Raw genomic sequence first — 21,443 nt, 5'->3', positions numbered from 1 at the left:
CGTCGTTGCTCGAACAAAATGAAGTTCTTTTTCCTTTGTTGCAAAAACCATCTCCTAAAAGCTCAATGTTCATTCAGTCAAAATAAGTTTCTAATTTCAATTTGATCGAGAGCGAACGCAGAGGTTAAGACCCTGGGTACGTTGTTGGGGGAACGGAGGCTCAGCCCTCGTTCAAGTATCATCATTATTTCATGACTGCACGTAATTGATTGAGAGGCTCCTTTGTTAAACAACAAGACCTTACACATCAAAATCTTTCATGGCATCATTTAACTCTTACTATTTAGTTAGTGTCTGTTGAGTGCCAAATAGCCATAATAATTATTATAGGCGTATTAAAAAAGGTGGATTAAAAAAAAACGCAACTCTGACTATTCATAAACATTCGCTTCTTTTCAATAACAAAAGATGTTATAGACCCTTGAAATGTTGCGGGGTTTTTATACACCCTGTATTTTAGCTTTGCTCGACCGAAAGACTTGAAAGCGCTTGCGGATTCCTGGCGCGATTCAGTCGGCGCTGCGACGGAATTTCCAACTCAAATTTCCAGAATTTACGAAAGTAAATATCATCAGATATCCATGGAAATGAACGCGGAATGTTATGGCGCGCGCTCTATGTCGAATGCAATTTACTATTTAGAGAAGTAATAGAAGAGAAATTGAGTTGATAAGCCCCATTAACTCTCATTATCATCTCATTGTTTATTGTCCTTGCTTGCACTGGCGCGACTGGTGAGTCTCGTCTGGAACACGGCAAAAACATATTTCAGGGATTGAAGTCAGTTCGGCGGTGATTTTCCGGACGCTAAGAAGTGATTAGGATCGCAAGAATGGGACGAAATCCTCTGCCAACGAGGTTAATCTGATGAGTTAATAGGTTATTTGAGTGCTATCGAAATAGTCACCAATATAATATAAACATTCTTGACAAAGCTATATTCGCAGTAACACAAATTCTGCACCAACAATTGGCACGATTCATACGAGAATTGTGAACGCTCGATAAAGGAGACTCTACATGGAAGTGTAAGATAAAAGACATATATACACAAGTTCGTATTGTCAGGTAGGATGAAATATTACTAATAGAGACAGTACGAGGCTATTCTATTTATAGTGATGGAATCTTGCAAATTTTAAGTATCATTGGTGAACAGCCTGAAGTCTTTTTGTAACATAAACCAAACCGTATTTTGTTACATTAAAATTTCATATCATCACATTGAGTTTCCTGAAGGTCACCATAGGGCTCATAGCTGGGTCAAAACGTAGAAATCACGAAGCGTGGTTTATCTTTTGCGTTTTATATTTCATGAAAATACTTGTGCAATCACGGGTGCAATAAATGTCGTGTTTTGTTGGTGGACGGTCCTTGAAAGCCATAGCCCCCTGAAGACGTAAGGGCATTCGCCAGGAGAGTTAAATCATATATAATAATGCCTCAAGGGTAGAGAGCCCCCCGCTTTTAGGCTTTTAGCAAAATTCCCACTAACACCTTCCCGCTACCTAAATCATCCCAACCAATACCTCCCGCTACCCAAATTCACCCCCCCCCCACCTTCCGGGCTTGGCAAGCAGTTCCTAAGCTAAAGGATTTCTGACCAACGTAGCACAGCAAATAATCCGGAATACGAAATACGATACTTCTGATGATGGGTGCTTTGAGCATTTGCATGATCGTGCAATTTTCCATGCAAGATTGCTTCCTTTGAGACAAAGTTACGTAATGCCGATTTATCCAAAATAATATACACACGACACATTTCTGTATTTCCTGCATCGCGTGTTTAGAAGTTCAAGATTCGGAGACAATTTGTTGAAAACAGTGAGTTTTTGCACACTGTGGTTTTTGAAATTAGATTTTGAACCTACCGTTGAAGTATGGAAACGAGATAATCTTTTATCACTCGGCTATATATACGCAATAATTACAATTGTGCGGTTTACATATTTAGCAGTCTAGCTAGATGTATTTGACGACAAACGGCGCCATACATTTGATACGTTTTTTTACAACAACAACGTATGCATTTTAATGTCGTGTTAACACAGTTGCGACCTTTAGGCGTATGTAAAATGATAATTTGGTCCCAATAGACAAGCGTGTTTTTTTATGCGTGTTTTTTTAGCACAACTCTACGAACGGATTCGTCACAAGCTACAGACTTCATAGCCAGACAAGGTGAGTACGTACTCACTCAAGTAATATTAGGTTATCGCGTTTGGCTATGATGATATAATAATATTTGTTGAATTTATATCGTTAAAGCGAAATAATCAACTGGATTATATGAATATATACAGCTAATTCTAACCCCTAACTTTTGATCGAATTAATCTGACCTCGCGGTCAACTATTGTTCTGGTTTGATGATACTATGGTTAGACCACGATGATTTGAGTGAAACAAGGCAATACAATCACGCATGCATTTTCTTCATTCAAAGATTGAGGTTTTTTCATTCAGGTATTATGTCACACACCAGAGAAATTTAAGATTTTGTTTAGTTTTATTCCGCAAATTGTTACATAACCACAACTCTTCGTTTTCAATTACGACTAACGATTATTTTTTTACTGTACTACCATTGGGTCGAAAGCGTAGTCAGTACTACCTTCCCCTGCAATCGAGCGGTAAAGACTAAAGTCTAAACGGCTGTAAAAATGATTGCAAACTGCAGTCAGAAAAGTAGTTCGTTTCGCACACCCAGATATATGCATTTGCCAGGAACCACGTACGGACGAAAGCGCGTTTGAATTTTTATCCAAAACATATTTTTATCCACCCCCAACAAAAATATCGGCGGTGTTTTCCAGCTGTTTTTCATCGAAGTAAAGAGATATTGTTATTGAAAAAGATTGATACAATGCCGATAGACGCTTTCAACACGGCCTCAATATATATTATTTTATAGCTATGCCCGCGAGGTATATATAGCTATAGACATAGTATAGAGCGCTTTTATTGTCGTCGTAGTCTAGTCAAAGTTCATCGCGTTTACAAAGTACATTTTATAAATGAAATAAATGAAATGCTAAAATACTAGGAGTGTGGATGTATGTATAGAAAGGCATACTAAATTTCGCATATAGCATACTAAAATTTCGTTAGATAATAGAGACGTTTTAGATAATAGAGATAACGGCGAACGTTTGACTTCAAGTAATAGAGGGACTTTTCGCACTTTCTTGGTCATCAACTTGTCTCTTGTCTTTGTGTTTCAAACATAATGAACCATTCTCTTGACCTTAAAAACCTGGCATTTGGTTTAAAAATTCGAAATGAGTATTGCCATTTGCGTCTCCCATATATTATGACCAGCGGCGTTGTGCCGACAAAATCAAAGCTTTGAAAACATGACACTCAACAGCCCATGGCATAGGGAGTTTTGTCTTAGCAGTTGGCATGCCATGCACTGGTACTATTTTCAGCTACATACCCTTCCAATGCAAGGCAAAAAGAACAACAAAGCAATTCCGCCGGAATATGCAAGACTCGGAAATAAAGCATTATTATGGACTGTTTGTATGTGCCGAACCCGAAATTGGCGCAAATTATCTTTGACGATAGATTGTTTCAATTAACTATATCCAGTAACACTCCGAGTTTCGCAACACTGAACGAAAGTCGCTACATTTCTTGTTCAGCTGAGAAAGATCACACGACCTCAAATGGGCAAGCTAGACTGGGTTAGAACCATTCTTTAATACCTTTGTAGGGTGCCCTGCATACTACTCGACAGCGGTGGCCTTGCGGCAACATAACAAGAGGAAAGCTGTCGACTTGACCCCACAACTCGCAAATAGAAACAATTTTCCTACCATAGTTTCGCGTGTAGTCTATAGAGATTAAGTGTTTGAAAAATTTATGCATGACAGCTTTCGCGTTGGGCTTTGTCGGGATAAACAGCGATGTAAACAATACAAATTTCACCTTTCGGGTTTGGTATTTTTGATTGGCAGTTTCATTTCAAGCACATAACGTCGCCACAATAACAAGCGTTGTACGACTATATTACACAGGGCATTCAGAGTCGCGTTTCAAATCTGCCTCGAATGCAAATCGCATGCGGATATATTGATGCCGAGCACTATTATGGTCGAATTTAAAAATGCCCATAGGGTCATGCTGTGTAATTTGAGACGGAAGGTAATTTAACACTCCGAAAGCCTCAAGGCAGACATCGTTCTGAGCAGTAGACTTCGGTTTATCCCGTAATTTATAGCAAAACTTTCGAAATACAAAAGGTTATAGTACACGAGGGCGCATCGCCCCGTCGAAATTAACGCCACTCGAGTGAATTCGGCGCTGAAACGCGAACGTGCAAACAACAGCTAAATCTGATTGTGCAACTATGGCAATTATTAAGAAACGTGTGGATTCCCGCAGAGTGGTGGGTTTACATACTTAAGCTGACGAACCATGCGAAGGTAAAAGTGATTTTTAACCGCGTAAAAGAGGCGGCTAGTTCGCTATGAAGTCGTTTTATCGACACATATGAGGACTGTGTCGCCTTAGAACCGAATGATATTGTGCGAAAGTCGTAAATCAAGTCAATTGATCCATAATGCCAGAAATTATGCAAGGCATCTTGCATAATTATACGCACCAATAACTGGCCAGAGTTGAGTGTATTTGCCATTTACCTGACAGCTTGCTATTTGATATTATTTAGATAAGGCGATTCGTACCAACAGCAACCATCTCAAACTTACTGGTATCGTCAAAAAATGCCTAAGGCAGGCGAACTAGACGAAGGAGATGAGCTCAGGGCTGCGAAACCAAAGCCCAAATCGAATCGAAAAGGCAAGGGAACGAACTCGAACGGACACGATTGTCATATATGTCGTAAGAGCAATATGACTTTGTCTGGCTTGAAAATACATCTTCTCACACACACGGGAGAGAAACCTTACCTTTGCACCGTCTGTGACAAGCGATTCACTTGTTCATCGAATTTGAAAAAGCATCAAAGGATTCACAACAAGGACTACATTTACGAATGCGAAGTGTGCGGGAAAACGTGCAGCGATCCGAGCAATATGAAGAAACACATGACGGTGCATTCGGGCGAGAAAGCGTACGTTTGCCCGTCTTGTGGCAAAAGCTACAGCTACGCTCAGAGCCTGAGACAACACATGGACGACGTCCACGTGGGAAACGGCGAAAAACGACCAAAGAATAAACGAAAAGGCCATTTTCCCTGCCCCGAATGTGGCAAGGTTTTTGGCTACTATTGGCGCTGTTCCCTACACCAGGCTCGCGTGCACGCTGTCGACAGACCCTACAAATGCCCAGAGTGTGGGAAAAGTTTCGCGAGGGAGACGATACTCAACAAACACCTGCAAACTCACGAGAAACCGTATTCGTGCGCCGAGTGCGATAGAAAGTTCAGCTTTCGCGATCAGCTTCAGAAGCACAAGAGAACGCATAGCGGAGAGCGGCCGTATCAGTGCGAGACGTGTCTTCGCTCGTTCAGCCAACGAGGGAGTTTGAACGAGCACAAAAGGACGCACACTGGAGTCAAGCCGTACGTCTGTCAAATTTGCGGCGTGAAATTTTCCTCGAGTAGTAGTCTTCGGCGTCATGAGCGCAAGGTGAAGTCCTGCTTCCCAGCACCCGAGGGGGAAGAGATCCCCATGCGAAGTCTGTACCCTCGGAGGCCGATATACGTACCCACACCCCCGATAAGCATAGCCAGAGTCGAAACCGCACCGGTGAATGAATCCCATGGCTTAAAGTGGGTGCAAAAACCCTATACACCTACAAGTACCATGCACAATGGGATTTCTACCGCTGATTCGTTTTCAACTGAAAATGGGTTGACTCGAAGTGGCTCAACCACAGAATTGGGTGATGTTCATCATGCAGCTGGTGAAATTTATGATGGTAATGGTAATCTAGATGCGACAATGGTACCAACCAGTCAAATTTCTATGGTTGTGAAGTGCGATAAGAATGGTATGATATCTGTGGTACCAGTTACACTTCAGGCTGTGAATGGCATTGCACAATTGGCACCCAGCAATGGCACACCCAATGATTCGGAACATTGTGAACCTGTTGCCTTGGCAACATCAAACCAACCATGCTCCTCTGCACAGATTCGTCGACCAACTTTTGCAGAACCTTCCAACAATTTTGCTGTTGCATCAACAAACCACCAACTATACCCCACCAGCCATTCAGTTGCAACGGAAACAGCAAACTTTGACCCAAGTAGACTAACCTCAGTGGCAAGTGATGCCACTGTTGCCATGGAGACAATGCACAACAGTCAACATGGTGATCCTAACGAACCAAATTTCGGCAGTGAAGCGGACAATGTCGAAGCTGATATCCCACCAGAATACCCAAGTATGTCCACCATTTCCATGAAACCACGCTTTATTGAGAATGGTGAATACAGTCAAGATGAAATGAGAAATGGTCACGAGACATCCTCCAACCCAACCCTAGCTGATGCCCACCATAGAGTAATGACCAAGCATTCACCATCACCTAACGACCACCAGAGTACCAATATCTATGGTACTTCAGCAGAAACCAGCCCCAACCCAAATGTTACTCCTGTATTGTCTCCACCCCAGCACCAGCTACTCACCAAACACAAACCACCAACCTCAATGACCAGTATCACTTTGAATGGTCAGTATTCTAATCACCACCCACCAATCACCACCAGTCTCATGTGTGAACCATTATCTGCTGACATCAACAACAATATGATGAGAGAAAATGCTAACAACCATATGCCTGTTAGATGCCTCACTATCATGCACAGCCCTGAGAGAACAGCCCCTCTCCAACCCACAAGTGGGTCCTGCATGCATGGTGATGGTATGGAGCATAATGTACCAAGGACAGTATCATCAACCAACGAGTACCATGCGCAATCACCTCCGCATATCTTACTGCCAAGTACCATGATAAAATCACAGTTAACTGACATGGAACCAAAAGATATCAAACCTATTCTGGGTGTTGATGTACCAGTATACAAGTGATATCACAGGTACCATGGTCTGTTTCTCGAAGCTTCAAAAAACTTTGTTGGTAACCTTGGATTTTTTCATATTATGTGAGAACTTTCAATTTTTTTTGGATATTGTGTGACAATGCTTCAGTTATTATTATGAAGTGTTTTGGTTATTTTCAACATATATTCACTGTTGGACTTGTTCCCATTCATTTATTTGGATATTATGAACTGATTGACTAATTTTGTTGAGTGGCTTAAGTTAAAATATATATTTTATGCGGATATTATGAACTGATTGACTAATGTTCTTGAGTGGCTTGAGATAAAGATGCAAAGAATTCTCGTGTCGATGTATATTATGCGGATATTATGAACTAATTGGCTCAATTCCAATATCAATGGTGTGAGATTTTCACAATGTCTTTGAGACTGTACCGCTAATACCACCCCAGTTACTGGAGTTAAAGTGTGACAGTGTATTGAGTTGGTAAATACTATGTGGATATTATTGATCGAATGGGTTATTTTCAACATTAATAGTTGTGGAACTTTGAAAAGCTTGTATGGGAACTGTATGGCTGAAATACACACCTTTCTGGGATTTATTGTGTGAAAGATGTTGACCTTCACTGATGTATATTACGTGTGGATTATGAACTGATTGGGCTTATTTTGTACATTAATAATAGTGTGGAACTTTGTTGATTTCTTGGAAATTGTGTGACTCAAGTAGTTATGGTAGACATTGTCATCTGGATTCTATATTGATGGCTAACTCTCTATGGTACCATTTACTGACTGCAACATTTGTGTACAACTATTGTGTTTATAATTTTGAAAACGGATGTCAATTTAGGGCATCACATGTGCAAGTTTGACAGTATCGCTTGGACTGGACTGGACGGTCTTGAATGGTACTGTATGGTGAGTTATTAATGGTACTCTATTGGGTAATCATCACTTAGACATTGGTGTTGAACTAATCTGAACTAATGTGTATTCGTACCATGGGCAAGGCATATGGTCGGGGATAAAAAGTTAATAATTTGTTTAAAAATAATGGTGTCGAGTTCTATACTACAAAAAGACAGTTAAGTATGTATAGCATTAGTTGCATGAATTTCCAATTCAAAATTTTAGCAGCTCCCCTCCTGGTGGAACTGAATTTTTGATTGGGACATCAATTGATAAAGACACCCTTGCTTTTTTAAACACATTTATATGACATAGTTTGTCAAAATATGATTTGCTTTGGCTGGTCTATTTCCGTAGTTAGAATAATTTTGCGCCGCCAATAAAATGTAAAATCATACAAGACAAATGAATCATGTAAATCTCTGCATATTTTTCTACAGCATGCATTTTGATATATTTATAATAATTTTGTATTCATTTTTCATATATTTATAGTAAAATATAAAGTGGAAGTGATGTCTGTGTAGGTAAACAAAAGGTTAGATCAACCAAATACCCATCCATGGTTTTCCTTTGTTAAATTGTTATGACATGCAAAACTAGCATGTAGAACAGATATGACTTCCACCTTAATGTTTTTGAAACGGATTTGGATAATATACAATTTGTTACGTAATTACGGCAATGTATTTCATTAATATTTTATATTCAATTTTTGCAACACTTTTACTTATTATATATTCATATGATATTGGTTTGTTTTGTATTATATATTCATATGATATTGTGTGTTTTAAACCTCCCTTCTATATCTTCAGGCATTATGGGAGCGAGTCATGACACTCTTATTTCATATAAAACCCCTTACCCTTATCTCATGCCACCCTTCATGCTGTGTTTGAGTAACCAACCCCTGATGCTACATGTTTGAGTAACCCACCCCTCATGCTACATGTTTGAGTAACCCACCCCTCATGCTATGTTTGAGTAACCCACCCCTTAAGTATTCTGTGTTTGAGTAACCCACCCCTCATTCTGTGTTTGAATAACCCACCCCTCATGCTATGTTTGAGTAACCCACCCCTCATGCTATGTTTCAGTAACCCACCCCTCATGCTACATGTTTGAGCAACCCACCCCTCATGCTATGTTTGAGCAACCCACCCCTCATTCTGTGTTTGAGTAACCCACCCCTCATTCTGTGTTCGAGTAACCTACCCCTCATGCTACATGTTTGAGTAACCCATCCCTCATGCTACATGTTTGAACAACCCACCCCTCATGCTACATGTTTGAGTAACCCACCCCTCATGTTATGTTTGAGTAACCCCCCCCCATTCTGTGTTTGAGTAACCCACCTCTCATGCTACATGTTTGAGTAACCCACCCCTCATGCTACATTTGAGTAACCCACCCCTCATGCTACGTTTGAGTAACCCACCCCTCATGTTATGTTTGAGTAACCCACCCCTCATGCTATGTTTCAATAACCCACCCCTCATTCCATAGAATGATTGAGTAATTTAGTTGGGGGGTAGCATGCTCCCTAGACTAGATCAGAGGGGGTGTAATTGGTGTCAATTATAGTGATTATGTATGAAATCCAATTATAATTTTTTTTAGTGCACTAGAAAGTTCCCTAAAGTTTATATGAGTCACTGACCGTCTAAGTAGCACCCTATGAAGTATGCATTCTAATATTCTCCACAGCTGGCACATGCACCTGAAACCATACCAGGCTACCCCTCTCAACAAAACCACACTGGCCCAGCACTTTCAAATAGGCAAAATCACAGGTAGTTAATCTACCCCTTGATATTTGAAGCACTTGAAGTGCTTGCCAAAGAAAACTCAAAATCAATATGACATCAACTAATCCAATTATTAAACAAGCAGTACCGTCATTTGCCATATTTTCAAACTACACTTTGAAAGTTTGAAGTTTATTTCAAACTACACTTTGAAAACCCCGTTTTTTTCCATGTGTCTTTAGCAGGAAACTGAAGAAAGTCCCTTCATTTCACAGTTTTCCCGTTTATTTTTATTCCTTCCTCCGTTGGAGGACGAAATCAATTTGTTGATAGCTGATGGGCTTATTTTAAGCACATTTATTACGTGAACTGTGTTGAAACACAGAAAACGAGAGTACGAAACTAGGTAACAAATCATTTTACACACCAAAAATACATACCTTTCTTACTCTTATATTTCTTTTTTTCTTTCATCCTTGAACAGCTGATGCACAGGAAAACGTATCCACGTTTAGGAGTGTATAAATCGTGAAATTACTTGGCAAAAGCATTGCTGGAAACCAAAAACATATTTAAAATTTTCCAGCCATTTTGAAATGTTCTATCGCGGATACTTCATGTAAGATAAAGCTAGGATTGACATGTGAAGTATACATTGTTCAGAATCCACTAATATAATCCTAACTTTAATCCTAAACCTCACCCTAAGCACACTGTGCCCTAAGCCAACTACTAACCCTAAAGGATTATATTAAGGATTAAAGATATTGGTTATATCGTACTAGAAATAACAACAAGACTTAATCCAGGTTATATCACAGAACGATTGGAAAGGAATAGCCGCCCAGCCATTGTAAACTATGCGATTTTTTCGTATACGATTCTTACCCTGGCGTATGTGAACGTATAGATACAAACACAAATGTGACGTTTTAAATTTCTTCCTGAAAGGAAAGAGGGAAGATTGTGGTATGGGCGGGCCTTCTTTTGCATTCGTCAGAATGATAATTGCCACGCCATGTCAAGACCGGTGTGCAAGACACTCCAGTTATATAAAGATTTCTTTGTTTATTAACTATTGACTATTCAATGTACATGTATTTCTCGTTGAAATTTTGATATACAGGCAAGTGAAATGGAATTTTTTATGGAATGAAAAACTTATGGAAATTCTATAGAACTTTCAACATTTTCTTTCTTCAATTAAAATCATAGAGCTCAGTGATTATTATACAACCCAATATTTCCAACGACATAAAGAGACTTTGCGATGGCAATTTACTTTGTTTAAGTTTGTTTATGTAATTCATCTTCGAACACTTGGTATGGATAACCATACATTGTTTTAATATAGTCAATTACTAATCCCGAGACCCGAGAAGTCTCTTCATTTTAACATTATTTTTTGATTATGTAGTAAACATACTTTTTTGGTACTCTTGGGGTTTGCAAAACCTTTTTAGCGTTGAAAATTTTGGTACTTTTGCATGCTAATATAAGTGAGGTTTTGAGCACATTTTACGCGACATAGAAAAATATCTCCTCTTAACCAGATGTCAATATTCAATCAGACTATCCATTGACAGTGTGTTGTTTCCAGGTCAAATGTATGGGTAAAACATGTATTGAGTATGAAATAAATTTGTTTGTCTAACGATAAAAAGTTCTGTAAAATATCCTTCTAAACTTATCACATTTATCTGACATAGTTACCCTGTCCAGTACAACGTGAAGACTTTTGATAGATGTGAACGAGTGGATAAGTTACGGATGTTCAAACAAGTGCACTTGTTGAGTTCCGTACCTTGGAACATTCGCAACCATTTTCTCTTTCACATCTATCAAAAGAAGAGAATCGCGTGTAAACTGGCCGTCACAATTCCCGCTGATTATTGATCATTTTGTCGAATCCTCGTCGGAAGATAGCTTTCGACGCTTAGAAGAAGTGGCCGATGATTGGTCGGAGTCCGTCGCTTCTTTTCGCTTTGTCACCTATAAGGTAAGAGCGTAGTTGGTTACTGTGGCAATTGACTTCATGCATAATGACGTCAAAAGCCGTCACGTCTGCACAGAAATTTGGTCTCAGTAGTCCCGGCGGGAAACTCAAACTTCAAAATTTCCCGTTGGACTACAAGGACCAGAATTCCTTGCAGGCGTCACAGCTTGTGACGTCATTATGCATTGAAGGTCTATTTCAATGCGCTAGACCCATTGAACTGGCTAAACCTAAATAACTAGATATCTGAGCGAGACACTTTCTACCCATCTTACTACCCATTAATTTTAAAACTGTTCCTCGTAGAGTCCAGTGAGGATCAAGTAAAAAATATCAAGTAAAAAATATCGTTCGATTCTATCGAAAAATTCAGCCCAGTGGAAAAACGCTATCCAGAGTTTAGTCAGATCAGCGGGAGGTGATCAGTGACTGCATGTGACCAGATTGTTTGCAAATGTCTTCTATTTAGTCACCAGTCAGTCAGTCATGCAAGTTTTGCAAGCGAGAAAACCTGTGACCAGGGGCCGGTTGTATAAAACTGTTCCTGGCTTGAATTTGAAGTATGTATTTTGTATAAATCCATTCGAAATTAAGACCCTTTAAACCCCTAGAATTTACATTTTGCATAGTTAAATCCTAGTTAACTCAGAAATACACAACTCTGATTGGCCAATTCTGTCCTTACAGTTAAAAGTTAGCTAGTCTTTTATGTCCCAGTCACAATTTGCAAGCGAGAAAATTTGAAGCAGTTTTTACAAACTATGTCGATTTTTGGAACGAGTTCTGAGGTTGCGTTTTAATTTTAGCCTCATGTAAATAAGTAAATTTAAACTCGATCCGATTTTCTTGTTCCAGTTCTTCTTGCTCTCATTTCTTTGTTTTGAGCCATTTCTGCAGCCTTTTGACCCCTTCGTCGCCGCCTCCCATCAAACTTCAATATCACTATTCCACTTACCAATTTCTTCGTCGTTTACGCCCTCAGAAAAATTTTTCGCTTCGATCTCGCGTCTCAGTTGATTTATTTCAGATAACTTTTTGTTAATAGTGTCCACATGTCTAACGATTACTTGTTCCTTCCAATTATTTATTGCAGTTTCAGTCTTCACAATCGCTATTTTTAGCTGTGTTGTCTTTGTCTCAATCGCCATAACTTTTGTTTTGGAGGGCATCTTGTTTAGACTAACTTTGGTCTTTGTTTAGACTAATCTTTGTTTCTGGACGCAAATAGCATCGATTTTCAAAGGTTTTACTCACGTTTCTTCCCAAGGTCACGTTTTCTTCGTCAGCGTCCCAACGGGGATTCCAGGTGCTGGCAGTTTCGATTACGTATGCCAGGTCACGCAGTAGTTTAATTTTTAGTTTTTTTTTAATATAATTTCGTATAAAAATAATTTTCACAATTCAGAATATGCTACTAGGCCTATGGAAAGAAACCCTTCACGACAAAAATTAACAATACAATTCCGTTTTTATAAGGTCAACCATTGAGAGTTTTCGACGGCAGTTTTACGTAACTATGTCGATTTTTGGAACGAGTTCTGAGAAGCCCAAAGCAAGTAGGGGAATAAAGAATCAAATAAAATACAAACGTATTCCAGACGAAATCTCAGATGATTTTCGTAAATCTCGTTCAATCGACGAAATTCTGGATGAAACAGGATTAAGATTTTTTCATTGGAAAGTGTTCCTCTTAATTTGTGTTCAACATACGGCAGGCGCACTTGGAGATTCCATTTTATCCGTGATACTTCCGAGTCTAAAATCAGACTGGAATATGTCTTCAATCATGGCTGGGGTATTGACACTCTCGATATCAGCCGGTATAATAGCAGGTATTTCGTTTTGGGGTTGGGTATCGGACAAATACGGGAGAAAATGTTCACTTATTGGTAGTACGACATTCATGTTTGTTTTCGCCTTAACGAGCGCGATTTCAATGAACTATTACTGGCTTTGGATAAGCCTTTTCTTTGTTGGCTTCGGAGTAGCAACTGTAGATCTGAGTTATGTCATCATCTTGGAGTTTTTCCCGCCAAAACTTCGAACTATGTTTTCTGTTTTTGTCTCCGTCTTCTGGAGTCTGGGTTTTCTACTTATGGCTGTCGTTTCAATGGAGCTTTCGGTGATCGGTTATCATTGGGCTCTGGCTACCGTGTGTTTTCCGACTGCAATTTTCCTTATCGGTAGTATAGTATTTCTTCCAGAATCGCCACATTTTTACCTTGCAGCTGGGGACGAGCAGAAAGCTTTGGACATTCTACAAGATTTGGCGCCTGAAATGGATTTCAGCGACACACGACTTCGGAAACACGGTCCTGAGACACAGAGGGCAGATTTCACACAGCTATTTCGATCAGGTTATTGGAAAATCACAATATGCGCCTGTATTGCGTGCTTCGGAACCCTGATGATGTATGACGGTTTAATATACACCGCGTCTGACGTTGCAGGCAGTCAAAATTTTACATTTTTAACGAATGACACGCGTAACCGCGAAAATATGAATTCCATTATGACCTGGATGAACTTGCCTGAGGTTGTTATCGTCTTCATAACTGGATTAAGTTGCTACGTTTTAAGATTAAAAAAATTAACCTTAATCATTATAGTCTTGGCACTTTTATCACAGATTATCGCTTTGTTTGTCGTAAACCATAGAATGCCATTACTCATAGCCACAATGTTATCTCGAAGTTTCCTCGCGACAAACACAACTCTAATGGAGCTATTTGCATCGCTGGTTTACCCGACAGAAAATCGTAGCATTGGAGTTGGAGCTTGTGTGTGTGTTGGACACATTGGGACGATTCTAGGACCGTTCATCTTCGAGACATTCTTTGCCCAAAATTATCTTAATGGAATTATATTTAATCTTGCGATATTAATGGTGACATTTATAGCAACTGTCCTGCTGCCGTCGCAAAGCACCACCTTAAGTTAGGTTATATCAGTCAAATTTATATTTGATATTTCAAAATAATTGTCGTTAATTTGTGTGTCCACACTAACTCTCGAAGTTTTTGATATCAGAGTTGAATGTTAGAATTGTTCTAAATACTATTATAATATAACATTTATAGTACGCGCGTGCTGATTGGTCGAGAAGCGTGTTTCTATAACTGTATAGAAACACGGGAATTTTCCCGCCGAACTTGACAAGCGAAGCGATGTAATGAGAATTTGTAATTGAATCGAATCATAATATTTGTACAAAATCTTTTTATTGAGTTATATTATAAAAGAAATAGAAAACATTTTTTCCTGTGTTTCTATACAGTTATAGAAACACTTGTGGGAGTTTGGGAGAACTCGAAATAACGTGGAAAAACTCGCCCTACGGGCTCGTTTTCCCACTGATTATTTCTCGTTCTCCCAAACTCCCACGCGTGTTTCTATAACTGTATAGAAACACGGAAAATGTTTTCTATTTCTTAAATATTAAATGTTTGAGAGTCTTCGACGGCAGTTCTTAAAAAACTATGTCGATTTTTGGAACGAGTTCTAAGAAGCCCAAAGCAAGTGGAAGTATAAAGGATCAAACAAAATACCAACGTATTCCAGACGAAATCTCAGACGCCGATGAAGAAAAACACAAATTTGAACGCTGATGTTCTTATTTATTACAGTTTCTTTCCGATTATTTATTGCAGTTTCAGTCTTCACAATTGCTATTTTTAGTTGTGTTGTCTTTGTCCAATCGCCATAACTTTTGTTTTGGGGGGCATCTTGTTTACACTAACGTCTTTGCTTCTGGATGCAAATAGCATCGATTTTCAAAGGTTTTACTCACGTTTCTTCGCAAAGTCCCGTTTTCTTCGTTAGCGTCCCAACGGGGTTGCCAGGTGCTGGCAGTTTCGATTACGTATGCCAAACAAGTCACACAATAGTTTAATTTTTAGTTGGTTTTTTTATATAGAATTTCGTTTTTTTAATATAATTTCAATTCACAATTCAGAATATGCTACTTTGGAAAGAAACCCCTAACGACAAAAATTGACAACAACAATTTTTGTTTTTAAAGTAAATACCTTGCACTGATCAAAGAAACCGTCTTCATAAGGCTTAACTATATATAGCTATATTGTATCATGAATATATTCGTGTAGAAAACGTATAGTGTGTGTGTAAACTCTGTTTATCTTCGTAGCGGTCCAGTTAGGGATCATCTATTGCAGGTTCAGTGTGGGGCTCGCGTGATGTATCAATTCTTTTCGATTGCTCGACTCCGGAATTACTGGACACTCCGGAATTATTGGACACTCCAGAATTACTGGAGACCCTCACTGCAGTTCTCCGAAAATATCGTTCGATCAAAAAATCAGCCTAATGGAAAACCGCCTCTGGTTTCGTTTAGGATATAGGATATAGCTTCGTCTATCCATTGTTTTATCAAATCAACGGCAGGTGATCAGTGACTGCATGTGACCAGATTGTTTGCAAATGTCCTTTATTTAGACACCAGTCAGTCAGTCAGGCATGCAAGTTTTGAAACCAAAGAAAAATATTTTCCAATAAAGATCAAACTGTTATCAACGAAGTTGTTCATAGAAATGGATTAACGGACCAATTTGAAGCAGTTCTTAAAAACTATGTCGATTTCTGGAACGGGTTCTGATAAGCCTAGAGCAAGTGGAAGTATAAGAATCAAACAAAATACAAACGTATTCCAGACGAAATCTCAGACGTCGATGAAGAAACCACAAATTTGAATGATGATTTTCTTAAATCTCTTTCAATCGACGAAATTCTGGATGAAACAGGATTGAGGTTTTTTCATTGGAAAGTGTTCCTCTTAATTTGTGTTCAACATACGGCAGGTGCGCTTGGATTTTCCATTTTATCCGTGATACTTCCGAGTCTAAAATCAGACTGGGATACGTCTTCAATCATGGCTGGGGTATTGACACTCTCGATATCAGCCGGTATAATAGCAGGCGTTTCGTTTTGGGGTTGGGTGTCGGACAAATACGGGAGAAAATTTTCACTTATTGGTAGTACGACATTCATGTTTGTTTTCGCCTTAACGAGCGCGTTTTCAATAAACTATTACTGGCTTTGGATAAGCCTTTTCTTTGTTGGCTTCGGAGTGGCAACTGTAGATCTCAGTTATGTCATCATCTTGGAGTTTTTCCCGCCAAAACATCGAACAATGTTTTCTGTGTTAACTACAATCTTCTGGACTTTAGGATTTCTACTTTCGGCTGTCGTTTCAATGGAGCTTTCGGTGATCGGTTATCATTGGGGTCTGGCTACCGTGTGTTTTCCGACTGCAATTTTCCTTATCGGTCTGATATTTCTCCCAGAGACTCCCTATTATCACCTTGCCGCCGGAGACGAGCAGAAAGCTTTGACTATTCTACGAGATTTGGCGCCTGAAATGGATTTCAGCGACACAAGACTTCGGAAACACGGTCCTGAGACACAGAGGGCAGATTTCACACAACTATTTCGATCAGGTTATTGGAAATCACAATATGCGCCTGTGTCGCCTATTTTGGAATCTCAGTGACGTATGACGGTTTAATATACACGGCACCCGAGGTTGCAGGCAGTCAAAATTTTACATCTTTAACGAATGACACGCGAAACCGCGAATATATGCATTCAATTATGGCCTGGATGAACGTGCCTGAAATTGTGATCGCTTTCATAACTGGATTAAGTTGCCAAGTTTTTAGAGTAAAAATTTTAACCTTAATCATTAGTCTTGGCAATTTTATCACAGATTATCGCTCTCTTCGTCGTAAACCATAGAATGCCATTACTCATAGTTACAATGTTATCTCGAAGTTTCCTCGCGACAAACACAACTCTAATGGAGCTATTTGCATCGCTGGTTTACCCGACAGAAAATCGTGGCATTGGAGTTGGAACTTGTGTGTGTGTTGGCCACATTGGAACAATTCTAGGACCGTTCATCTTCGAGACATTCTTTGCCCAAAATTACCCTAATGGAATTGTATTTAATCTTGCGATATTAATGGTGACGTTTATAGCAACTGTCTTGCTGCCGTCGCAAAGCGCCATCTTAAGCTAAGTCATATCAGTCAAATTCATATTTGATATTTCAAAAGAATTTTCATTAATTTGTGTGTCCACACTAACTGTCAAAGTTTTTGAGATCAAATATATAGAGATAACTAAAATATAGATCTTAAGAAGTTGGAAGAAACTGCTCTCAAGAAAGTATATGTACGTAGTATTAGGAAAATAGTCGTGTAGAAAAACTCTGTTTATCAAGAGTACATTTTGATTTAAAACAGTTTTAAAAAATAATTCTTGAATTAACTAGAAATCTTTCTATAATAATTAAGAAATAGAAAACAATTTCCGTGTTTCTATACAGTTATACAAACACGCGTGGGAGTTTGGGAGAACGAAATAATATAATTATTATTAATAGACTGTCAATGGAGTGTCCATGCAGAAGTCTATAAATTATGGCTACCTTTTCCATAAGAATAGTGGATACATTCATCCAGTGTTTTTAAATCAGTAGTGGGATCACTGAGTGTGACCAATTTATATGCAAATATCACTTCATTTTCACAGGAGGGGCTTAAAATTTTACCAGGGGGGTGGGAGGGGGAGACCTCCGGCCCCCGCACTAGCTATGCGTCTGCTAGCTGTCCATTTAGGGATCATCTGTTGCAAGTCCAGTGTGGGGCTCGCGAGGTGTATCAATTCATTTCGATTGCTTGACTCTCGGAAAATAAAGCGAAAAATATCGTTCTATCGAAAAATTAAGCGTAGCGTAATTAAAATCCGCCTCTGGTTTCGTTTAGGATATAGGTCTATCCAGAGTTTTGTCAGATCAGCAAGAGGTGATCAGTGACTGCATGTGACCAGATTGTTTTGCAAATGTCTTCTATTTAGTCACCAGTCAGACATGCAAGTTTTGCAAGCGAGAAAAATATTTTCCAATAAAGATCAAACTGTTATCAACGAAGTTGTTCATAAAATGGATTAACGGACAATTTGAAGCAGTTCTTAAAAACTATGTCGATTTGTGGAACGAGTTCTGAGAAGCCCAGAGCAAGTGGGAGTATAAAGAATCAAAGAAATACAAACGTATTCCAGACGAAATCTCAAACGCCGACGAAGAAACCACAAATTTGAATGACGATTTCCTTAAATCTCTTTCAATCGAAGAAATTCTGGATGAAACAGGATTGAGATATTTTCATTGGAAAGTGTTCCTCCTAATTTGTGTTCAAAATATGGCAGACTCTAAAATCAGACTGGAATATGTCTTCAATCATGGCTGGGGTATTGACACTCTCGATATCAGCCGGACTGATGGCAGGCGTTTCGTTTTGGGGTTGGGTGTCGGACAAATACCGTAGAAAATGTTCACTCATTGGCAGTATGACGTTCATACTTGTTTTCGCCTTAACGAGCGCGTTTTCAATGAACTATTACTGGCTTTGGAGCAGAAAGCTTTGAATATTCTACAAAATTTGGCGTCTGAAATGGATTTCAGCGACACAAGACTTTAGAAACACGGTCCTGAGACACAGAGGGCAGTTTTTACACAACTATTTCGATCAGGTTATTGGAAAATAACAATATGCGCCTGTTTCGCCTATTTCAGTGGAACCTTAGTGACGTATGATGGTTTAATATACACGGCACCCGACGTTGCAGGCAGTCAAAATTTAACATCTTTAACGAATGACACGCGTAACCGCGATAAAATGCATTCCATTATGATTTGGATGAACTTGCCTGAGATTGTGATCGCTTTCATAACTGGATTAAGTTGTTACGTTTTCAGAGTAAAAATTTTAACCTTAATTATTATAGTCTTGGCAATTTTATCACAGATTATCGCTTTGTTTGTCGTAAACCATAGAATGCCATTACTCATAGTCACAATGTTATCTCGAAGTTTCCTCGCGACAAACACATGTCTAATGTCGTTGTATGCATCGCTGGTTTACCCGACAAAAAATCGTGGCATTGGAGTTGGAACTTGTGTGTGTGTTGGAAACCTTGGGGCAATTCTAGGACCGTTCATCTTCGAGACATTCTTTGCCGAAAAATATCTGAATGGAATTGTATTCAATGTTGTGATATTATCCGTGACAATTATAGCAACTGTCTTGCTGCCGTCGGAAAGCGCCACCTTAAGTTAAGGCAGGGGTGGATCCAGCACTAGTGCACAAATTTGCATTACAAAACAAAGTGGTTATTTTTAGCAGTTTTCTTGTGTCATGCAAATTAGTGCACTAGTGCTGGATGCACCCCTGAAGCTATATAACAAGGACCATAACACAAGGAAAGCAACTGAGAAATTTGCACAGATTAATGACGAAGCGCAAGGTCTTTACCACGAAATATCGGACCGAGGCCTTTTTGTACAGCAAGACCGCGCCCGTGAGACGAGGCTTGCACGATCGAGGTCCAATATTTCACGGTAGAAACCGAGCATGTTATGTTAATAAAGATTAGTAAGAGTTATGGATTGCATTTGAGATTTGAATTTCGCAATGGCTGAACACAGGTTTAATTTTACCACAAGTGACACTTGTCATATAATAAATAATTATTAATCGATTGTCAATTGCACGTGTCTTCGAAAATCTATGAATTCTGGCCTCATTTTTTATTACTACGTCCAGTGTATTCATGGATCAGCAGTTGTGATAATTAAACATGACAATTTGTATGCAAATACGCCTTCACAGTCAACCGTCACTGGTCAAGCCCGTATCATCGCTAACATTCCCCACATATTTGTGTTCTCGCGGTAATGCAAGTAATTTATTCCAGCAAAAATATTAAATACAGTTCCAACTGAAAGCAAGCAAGGATTGAAAATGGAACTATGGGTCAAATTAAAATGTTTTTTAGAATGGATTTTCACAGCGAATTCTAAAAAGTCGAAAGCATGTCAAAACAACGACAATGGTGTTCATGCAGAATACAAAGGAATACCAGACGAGATCTCAGACGATGACAAAGAAACTACATACATGAATGTTGATTTTTTTAAATCTCGTTCAATCGACGAAATTCTGGATGAAACAGGATTGAGATTTTTTCACTGGAAAGTTTTCCTCTTAATTTGTGTTTAACATACCGCAGGCGCGCATCCGCTTGCAGCTTCCATTTTATCCGTGATACTTCCGAGTCTCAAATCAGACTGGGATATGTCTTCAATCATGGCTGGGGTATTGACACTCTCGATATCTGTCGGAACGGTGACGGGAACACCGTTTTGGAGTTGGGTGTCGGACGAATACGGTAGAAAGAGTTCATTTTTTGAAAGTGGGATACTTTTACTTGTTTTCGCGTTCATGAGCGCGTTTTCACCGAACTATTACTGGTTATGGATGAGCCTTTTTTTTGTAAGCTTTGCGTTTGGCATTGTAGATCTAAGCTATGTTGTAATAGTGGAATTCTTCCCAAAAAAATATCGAACTATGTTTCCTTTAACTGTCTATAGTATTTTGGACTTTAGATTTTCGGCTGTAGTTTCAGTGGAGCTTTCGGTGATCGGTTATCATTGGGCTCTGGCTACCGTGTGTTTTCCGACTGCAATTTTCCTTATCGGTCTGATATTTCTCCCAGAGACTCCCTATTATCACCTTGCAGCCGGGCACGAGCAGAAAGCTTTGAACATTCTACAAAATATAGCGCCTGAAATGGATTTCAGCAACACAATACTTCGGAAACACAGTGGTGAGACACAGAGGGCAGATTTCACGAAGTTATTTCGATCAGGTTATTGAAAAAACACAATAGGCCTCTGCATTACGACTTTCGGAATCATGGTGACGTACTGGAGCTT

At 39.2% G+C, this 21,443-nt stretch overlaps 2 protein-coding genes and 1 pseudogene across 6 annotated transcripts in view; 2 read left to right on the top strand and 1 right to left on the bottom strand.

The window, feature by feature from the left end:
• Nucleotides 1-692: 692 nt before the first annotated feature.
• Nucleotides 693-8,466, top strand: LOC114520361 (zinc finger and BTB domain-containing protein 24-like). Of its 3 annotated transcripts, XM_028540609.1 has the most exons (3): nucleotides 693-1,068; nucleotides 2,132-2,184; nucleotides 4,679-8,466. In XM_028540609.1, exon 3 carries the CDS (start codon nucleotides 4,734-4,736, stop codon nucleotides 7,008-7,010), a length of 2,277 nt encoding a protein of 758 aa, XP_028396410.1. In that variant the 5' UTR covers nucleotides 693-1,068; nucleotides 2,132-2,184; nucleotides 4,679-4,733; the 3' UTR covers nucleotides 7,011-8,466. The 3 variants fall into 3 exon arrangements, with proteins under 3 accessions (XP_028396410.1, XP_028396412.1, XP_028396411.1); XM_028540611.1 differs by lacking the exon at nucleotides 2,132-2,184; XM_028540610.1 differs by lacking the exons at nucleotides 693-1,068; nucleotides 2,132-2,184 and adding an exon at nucleotides 3,160-4,433.
• Nucleotides 8,467-8,845: 379 nt separating this feature from the next.
• On the top strand, nucleotides 8,846-9,422 carry LOC114520669 (annotated as a pseudogene).
• A 1,319-nt stretch (nucleotides 9,423-10,741) lies between these two features.
• The window catches only part of LOC114520644 (serine/threonine-protein kinase Chk2-like), a 52,534-nt gene continuing 41,832 nt past the window's right edge, over nucleotides 10,742-21,443 (bottom strand). For all 3 annotated transcript variants that reach the window (XM_028540963.1, XM_028540961.1, XM_028540962.1), the window contains one exon: nucleotides 10,742-11,643. In XM_028540963.1, the coding sequence (XP_028396764.1) occupies nucleotides 11,548-11,643 (96 nt within the window). In that variant the 3' untranslated portion in view covers nucleotides 10,742-11,547. The remainder of the gene's footprint in view (nucleotides 11,644-21,443) is intronic.

This window comes from Dendronephthya gigantea, unplaced genomic scaffold, assembly GCF_004324835.1.
Source record: "Dendronephthya gigantea isolate DGI-Jeju-01 unplaced genomic scaffold, DenGig_1.0 000016F, whole genome shotgun sequence".
In the NCBI taxonomy this organism is placed as follows: Eukaryota; Metazoa; Cnidaria; class Anthozoa; order Malacalcyonacea; family Nephtheidae; genus Dendronephthya; species Dendronephthya gigantea.
The sequence above is the reverse complement of the archived record's forward strand: the minus strand, read 5'-3'. Positions and strand labels throughout refer to the sequence as shown.